An 8,969-nucleotide genomic window follows, 5' to 3' on the forward strand; every position below is an offset into this window, starting at 1 on the left:
CAATATCGTCTGTTAGCCATTGTTGTCAAGTCCACGTCCATCAATATCGTATGTTAGCCATTGTTGTCAAGTCCACGTCCATCAATATCGTCTGTTAGCCATTGTTGTCAAGTCCATCGTCCATCAACATCGTCTGTTAGCCATTGTTGTCAAGTCCACGTCCATCAATATCGTCTGTTGGCCATTGTTGTCAAGTCCACGTCCATCAATATCGTCTGTTAGCCATTGTTGTCAAGTCCACGTCCATCAACATCGTCTGTTAGCCATTGTTGTCAAGTCCACGTCCATCAATATCGTCTGTTAGCCATTGTTGTCAAGTCCACGTCCATCAATATCGTCTGTTAGCCATTGTTGTCAAGTCCACGTCCATCCACATCGTCTGTTAGCCATTGCTGTCAAGTCCACGTCCATCAATATCGTCTGTTAGCCATTGTTGTCAAGTCCACGTCCATCAATATCGTCTGTTAGCCATTGTTGTCAAGTCCACGTCCATCAATATCGTCTGTTAGCCATTGTTGTCAAGTCCATCGTCCATCAACATCGTCTGTTAGCCATTGTTGTCAAGTCCACGTCCATCAATATTGTCTGTTAGCCATTGTTGTCAAGTCCACGTCCATCAATATCGTCTGTTAGCCATTGTTGTCAAGTCCACGTCCATCAACATCGTCTGTTAGCCATTGTTGTCAAGTCCACGTCCATCAATATCGTCTGTTAGCCATTGTTGTCAAGTCCACGTCCAACAATATCGTCTGTTAGCCATTGTTGTCAAGTCCACGTCCATCAATATCGTCTGTTAGCCATTGTTGTCAAGTCCACGTCCATCAATATCGTCTGTTAGCCATTGCTGTCAAGTCCACGTCCAACAATATCGTCTGTTAGCCATTGCTGTCAAGTCCACGTCCATCAATATCGTCTGTTAGCCATTGTTGTCAAGTCCACGTCCATCAATATCGTCTGTTAGCCATTGTTGTCAAGTCCACGTCCATCAATATCGTCTGTTAGCCATTGTTGTCAAGTCCACGTCCATCAATATCGTCTGTTAGCCATTGTTGTCAAGTCCACGTCCATCAATATCGTCTGTTAGCCATTGTTGTCAAGTCCACGTCCACGATGATTTCCAGCAACCTCGTACCCTTTCCAAAATTACACAGGTAAAGTCTCTCAGTCCGGGATGAAAGTAACAAGGCAGTCAGGTAAAATATCCCCCATGTCAGTCAGGTAAAATATCCCCCATGTCAGTCAGGTAAAATATCCCCCATGTCAGTCAGGTAAAATATCCCCCATGTCAGTTTCCACACCTGTTCTGTACCAGTCACCACAAACACTGACCACAGACACGACTTATCTGCCCATTCCGAGTCGGAGCCTGTCGTCCCTTATCGGAATACTGACACCGGCATTCTGGCTTGACATTTGGCGCGGCTTCCTGCGCATATCTGTTGGTGTCGGATGAAGAAACGCGTTTGTTATTTTCTGTCTGTTCTCGTAATGTTTCTTGTCAAGGAGAATTGCAGCATGTGAACCATTGTAAGTTTTGCGGCAACATCTGCGTTAGTTTTCTTTCTATATATTACTCATCATTCTACGTTGAGCTCTCCCCGAACACACACACACACACACACACACACACACACACACACACACACACACACACACGCGCGCACGCGCACGCACGCACGCACGCACGTACGCACGCACACACACACACACACACACACACGCACGCACGCACACACACACACACACACGCACGCACGCACGCACGCACGCACGAACGCGCACACACACACACACACACTCTCTCTCTCTCTCTCTCTCTCTCTCTCTCTCTCTCTCTCTTTCTCTGTGTGCAAGTAATGTGAAGACATATTCATGACTTATGGATAACCCTTGTTAACCCTTGTTAACCCTTGTTAACCCTTGTTAACCCTTGTTACCAGATTTGAATATTTTGCAATATTTTACTTGCATTTAACGTAGATTTTGATTGCATGTATAATTGTCATGTTTACGAGTTTTGATACTTTATTTTATTATGAGCAAATATTTATCATCTATAGTTTGTAATGTTTCCAAAACATGATGATTATGTTACGATTTTCAAATTATCTAACTGTATACTAAAAGCATACTAACGACACGCACACAGGATTTAGCAACACAGTAGTCGAGCCATGGGTGGGTGGGGGGGGGGACAGTGAAGGCGGAGACAGACAGTGAGACATGTATAAGACACATTTCTAGGGATACAGGGTGAAGGGGGGGGGGGGGGAGAGAGAGAGAGAGAGAAGAGCAAATCTAAGAAAGAAAAGGGACGCTAGAAACAACAACAGTAAGTGAGAACCACGCAAACCCTTCTCCTGGCACCTGACAATATTAAATGAACAAGCGACTTTCACCGTCAATGACTTTTTGAGAAAAGAAGAGAGCTACTCGTAATCTTAATTCAGGCATTATTTTTTTATGGGGGGGGGGGGGGGGTGGTGGTGGTGTTGGGGGGGTGGGGTATGGTGGGGGCTTCATTGAAATCTTTACGTGTCACAGTGTTTCCTTTTTCTTCCCAACAGTTCGCTTTCTGTATTCCAGCAGGATGACAAGGGTACAAGGAAAACCGCCCAGGGTTCTTCATTCTGGCCAGTCCACACTCAGTAGTACTTTGCCATCGAGTGTGTCTCAAGTCCCTTCTTAACAGAAAACTGTTGAACAAAGTTGCCAGAAAAGGAAAGTTGTTTACAAAAAATAAGAAAAGCGGTGAGAATGAATTAAACATGTTGTCGTTCACTGGACTAAAAAGCCCTTTGAGAACGACGAAAGTGAATTTAGCAAAACGTTTTTCGTGGAAAGGACGCTCAATTGAATAGAACAAGTAGACGCCCTTTGCAGGTTAGCCATGAATAGGTGACATTTTGTTTAGAAGAAAAAGTTGCATATCGAAACATTTGAAGTTAGAATTAAGGAGAACGCTCCTCTCCCCCGACACACACACTATATATCAGACCGCCTCTCCCCCGACACACACACTATATATAAGACCGCCTCTCACCCGACACACACTATATATCAGACCGCCTCTCCCCCGACACACACACTATATATCAGACCGCCTCTCACCCGACACACACTATATATCAGACCGCCTCTCCCCCGACACACACACTATATATAAGACCGCCTCTCACCCGACACACACTATATATCAGACCGCTTCTCCCCCGACACACACACTATATATCAGACCGCCTCTCCCCCGACACACACACTATATATAAGACCGCCTCTCCCCCGACACACACACTATAGATAAGACCGCCTCTCACGCATAAATACAAGAAAAGCCAGGATATTGAGTGTTGGTATGTGTTCAGACGGGAGCAGTGGCGTGATGGTAAGACGCCAGCCTCCTAATCGGGAGGTCGTGAGTTCGAATCCCGGTCGCTGCCGCCTGGTGGGTTAAGAGTGGAGATTTTTCCGATCTCCCAGGTCAACTTATGTGCAGACCTGCTAGTGACTTAACCCCCTTCGTGTGTACATGCAAGCACAAGACCAAGTGCGCACGGAAAAGATCCTGTAATCCATGTCGGAGTTCGGTGAGTTATGGAAACACGACAATACCCAGCATGCCTACTCAACAAAAGCGGAGTGAAGCTGACTATGCTCTCAGAGTATAGTTTGGGGAACACAAATGGGCAAACGAGCTCACACGTAACCAGACAATTCTGGAACGCTGAAGAAGAAGAAGGTATGTGTCCAATCATAGGGATGGCCTTTAGCCCATGCACACGCCTGGTTATATCTGAGATGGTGAGCCGAACGTACACATTCACCCACCTACAACTTCACCCATTACAACTTCACCCACCTACAACTTCACCCACTACAACTTCACCCACCTACAACTTCACCCACTACAACTTCACCCACTACAACTTCACCCACTACAACTTCACCCACCTACAACTTCACCCACCTACAACTTCACCCACTACAACTTCACCCACCTACAACTTCACCCACTACAACTTCACCCACTAACAACTTCACCCACTAACAACTTCACCCACTACAACTTCACCCACTACAACTTCACCCACTACAACTTCACCCACCTACAACTTCACCCATTACAACTTCACCCACCTACAACTTCACCCACTACAACTTCACCCACTACAACTTCACCCACTACAACTTCACCCACTAACAACTTCACCCACCTACAACTTCACCCACCTACAACTTCACCCACTACAACTTCACCCACTACAACTTCACCCACCTACAACTTCACCCACTACAACTTCACCCACCTACAACTTCACCCACCTACAACTTCACCCACCTACAACTTTACCCACTACAACTTCACCCACCTACAACTTCACCCACCTACAACTTCACCCACCTACAACTTCACCCACTACAACTTCACCCACCTACAACTTCACCCACCTACAACTTCATCCACTACAACTTCACCCACTACAACTTCACCCACTACAACTTCACCCACCTACAACTTCACCCACCTACAACTTCACCCACTACAACTTCACCCACCTACAACTTCACCCACTACAACTTCACCCACTAACAACTTCACCCACTAACAACTTCACCCACTACAACTTCACCCACTACAACTTCACCCACTACAACTTCACCCACTACAACTTCACCCACTACAACTTCACCCACTAACAACTTCACCCACCTACAACTTCACCCACCTACAACTTCACCCACTACAACTTCACCCACTACAACTTCACCCACCTACAACTTCACCCACTACAACTTCACCCACCTACAACTTCACCCACCTACAACTTCACCCACCTACAACTTCACCACCAAATCCATGCGTATAAACAAGCAGCACCTTTCTAATTCTTTCTTAGTACTGTTGCTTGCTTCTTTTCTTTTCTCTCTAACATTCAAAACCTCTTCAGTGATGGTGCAATCTATGGTGCGACAGTAAACAGGCGGCCATGACGGCAGACCCGAGGGACACAGAGAGATTCCCACTATCAGAACACCACGCTTTGCGAAAGGTCGGGAAGAGAGCAAAATGTCAGGAAGGATAGTTCGCAGAATCACAGACACAGGAACACTTACAGATGAAGATGTTACTGAAACGTTTTCTTCTATTCTTTCGGGAACAGAAAGTTTCACCAGTTCATAAAAAGGGAAACAAAGATACATGTAGTAATTATCGTCCAATCTCTCTCCTAAGCTGTGTTGGCAAAACACTAGAGAAATGTATACAAATTCATGTCTTTGACTACTTAACACAAAACAATATCATTACAGAGTCGCAGTCCGGTTTCATCCCTGGAGACTCAACTGTTTACCAGCTTCTTACAATATACAATGACATATGCAAATCACTCGATAATAGAATAACTACCCAAGCAATCTTCTTTGATATATTCAAAGCATTCGATAGAGTTTGGCACCGGGGCTTATTGCATAAACTCGAAGCCGCTGGATTTAATGGGCCATTATTAAACTGGTTTACAGACTACCTAACAGATCGAAAGCAAGCAGTTGTGTTAAAAGGCAGTAAATCAACTTATCTTCCAGTAGCAGCGGGAGTTCCTCAAGGTTCAGTGCTTGGACCTTTGCTCTTCTTAATTTATGTAAACGACATGTACGTGATATAGAATCTACGATTAAGCTTTTTGCTGACGACACTAGCATGTACTTGTCCTTAGCCAATCACAACATCCTTGCCGAAATTTTAAACTCAGATCTTGAAAAAATTGTTTATTGGGCAGAAACATGGAAGGTAGCATTTAACCGTGCAAAAACTGAATTGGTGAACTTTTGTACACAAAGAACCCCTGATATCGCAGATCTAAACTTTGGCAATACCATCCTTGAAAGTTCCCAAAATCACAAACACTTAGGAATAATAATACAAAACAACTGTAAATGGGATGAACATATAAAATCTCTTGTTAAAAGTGCAGAACTCTCGTAGCTTGCTTGCGTACATACAAATATAGACTGAGTCGAAAATCATTGGAAATTATGTTTAAATCCTTCATTCTACCACACTTTGATTATTGCGACATAGTATGGGACAATTGTAGCAAAACCCTAACAGATGAACTCGAAAAGTTAAACCTAGATGCAATACGAACAATCATCGGAGCTGTCCGCGGAACCAGTCATTTTAAGCTTTACGGAGAATCTGGACTCCAATCATTATCTGAAAGGCGTAACCGTCATAAACTAACAATGTTCCATAAAATTATTCACGACAAGACCCCCCCCATACCTACAAGCAGCACTCCCACCTCTCGTAGCAGCCAACAACCCCTACCACAGACGCCGCCCCTTAGAACGAAGTATACCCCCACATCGAACAGAAACGTACAAAACATCATTTTTTCCCTCGACAACAGTACTCTGGAACCAACTACCTGAACAAATACAGTTAACTGACTCCCTCGGGGAATTTAAACATTACTTAACAAAAGACGACACACAAATTCCCGTTTACTTCTACAGTGGCAGTCGACAAACACAAATAATCCACACAAAAATGAGACTTAAAATTAGTGATCTAAAGAAAGACTTAGTTGAGCGACACCTTGCGGAAAACAGCGTATGCGACTGTGGTGATGGAACAGAAACTGCAACACACTTTTTACTAGAATGCCGTTTACACTTAGCTGCAAGAAACAACACAATCAACAAACTAACCAACAACCTCATACACACAGATATTCTACTGCATGGAAACCCCTCCTTGCAAACAAAAATTAACAAAAAAATCTTTTTAACAGTACAGGAATTTATTGGACAGTCCGGCCGTTTCGAACAGATAAACATGTAAAGTGAAAGCACAATCGATACGTCTACTTGTCTCTCTCTCTCTCTCTCTCTCTCTCTCTCTCTCTCTCTCTCTCTCTCTCTCTCTCTCTCTCTCTCTCTCTCTCTCTCTCTCTCTCTCTCTCTCTCTCTCTCTCTCTCTCTCTTTCTCTCTCTCTCTCTCTCCCTCTCTCACTCTCCCCCTCTCTCTCACTCTCCCCCTCCCTCCCTCCCTCTCTCCCTCTCTATCTCTTACTCGCTAATACCATAAACATTATATATGTATTCTTAAACGGATTTTTGTTCTGATGTACAATTTTCATTCAATTTTCTTTTCATGTTTGCTTGCTTTTCATTTAAACTGTACAATAGCCGCCATTTATATGTACTTCTAGAAAACTGTAAACACCACTTTTAGCATTATGCTTGTTGTTGTTTACTCAATATGCGTTGTGTGTAAATAATGCACACACGTTGAATAAACCAGTTTAAACCAACAGCAAGTAACCAAAACTGGAATTGTTGTTTCCTGTCCGGTGTCAAACGTTATGACGCAAAGAGATTTTTGTGGAACCAGGCGATTAGTTTTTGAAATAACAGCAACTTTAAAACTGAGTAAAAGGCCAAATCTGTGACGCCACCAACTTTTCCTGAGAGGGATTACTGAAAGAAAAATTCCAGACGGCAGGGTTTAACGTTTATGAAGGACCATAACCAAACCGTGTACGGCGTCAACAAAATGCCGATACTCTTGATGGTTTAATTAGTTTTGAGTTTTGTTGTTGTGGTCGTCGTCTTCGTTTTTACATTTAGTCAAGTTTTTAACATAGAGGGGGAATCGAGATGTGTGTGTGTGTGTGTGTGTGTGTGTGTGTGTGTGTGTGTGTGTGTGTGTGTGTGTGTGTGTGTGTGTGTGTGTGTGTGTGTGTAGAGCGATTCAGAATAAACTACTAAACCGATCTTTATGAAATTTTACATGAGAGTTCCTGGGTATGATATCCCCAGACATTTTTTTCATTTTTTGGATAAATGTCTTTGATGACGTCATATCCGGCTTTTTGTAAAAGTTGAGGCGGCACTGTCTGTGAAGGAAATCACGAATAACACTAACAGGCAAAGTTTGACAGTGATATCCTCCACGCTTTTAGAGCGCTGACCAGAGATATAGTGTGACATAGCAAAGTGTGTGGCACGCACTGTGAGTTCAGCTCACTGACCGGGGATAGTTGAGGTTGTAAATCGCAACTAGGGTGTTGTTACACTTTACCACTGTCCTTGGACATTGAGGGGTTGTCCAAGTAATCGGCCGGGAGGGAGGAAGCCTGGATAGATGCGACAAGAAAGCACTTAACAGGTAAATGGAATAAGCATTCGAATATCGCTAGAGTGTTTATCCCATAAGTTGAATCGACTAACACTGTAAACTGTAAACATAGCAGACCGATATCTAAGACAAGATGTCCGCTATTTATGTTGTGCAGTGCGTCGTATAACCGGTCTGAGAGGGAGATAGCAACCAGATGACAAGGGTGACGGATCTGAGAAGCCGCCGAAGTATCGTAACTCTAGACCAGCATACCTGAAATTCGACGGGATTTCGCGAAGTTATTGCAAGGTTATGGTTGTCCGTATAGTTGGACCATAGAGGTCACAGGACGAAAGGAACTGAGTAGACCGAGGTCGCCAGTGGAAGGAATTAGTATTCAGATACATTTCCTAGTGAACGGCCATAGACGCTGTGTAATTCTGTGTATGAACAGAGTTAAAATATGTCTATAAGATCTTAAGTACATAAGATATAATGAGTGTTTAGTAGGCAGAGCAGACGGTGATTTGAGTCTGCCGGAATATGAACTGTAACTGTTTTTCTGACTACACACGAGCCGTGATTCGATACCAGTAAAGTAGATATCGTGTGCCTGTGAGTTCACGGACTGTTTGTGTATTTCTCTACATAAGTGAAGGGTAGAGGGTTTTGTTAGTGAAATTGTGCACGGGATTGTAATCTCGCTTTGTTTTTGCATCCAAACCTGTGAGTACCGGATTTTTGAATACCTAACATTTATGTTCATGATTGTGTGTATTTGTGTGTATGTTGTCATAGCTGAATAATACAGTGGAGGGAACCTACATTTGGAGTTGTGTTTGAT

At 43.6% G+C, this 8,969-nt stretch overlaps 1 protein-coding gene across 1 annotated transcript; it reads left to right on the forward strand.

Moving 5' to 3' along the window:
* Positions 1-2,174: 2,174 nt before the first annotated feature.
* LOC138976998 (platelet glycoprotein Ib alpha chain-like) lies at positions 2,175-4,607 on the forward strand. Its single transcript, XM_070349889.1, has 2 exons — positions 2,175-2,178; positions 3,799-4,607. Exons 1-2 carry the CDS (start codon positions 2,175-2,177, stop codon positions 4,605-4,607), a joined length of 813 nt encoding a protein of 270 aa, XP_070205990.1.
* Positions 4,608-8,969: the final 4,362 nt, after the last annotated feature.

This window comes from Littorina saxatilis, linkage group LG9, assembly GCF_037325665.1.
Source record: "Littorina saxatilis isolate snail1 linkage group LG9, US_GU_Lsax_2.0, whole genome shotgun sequence".
NCBI classification, from domain to species: domain Eukaryota; kingdom Metazoa; phylum Mollusca; class Gastropoda; order Littorinimorpha; family Littorinidae; genus Littorina; species Littorina saxatilis.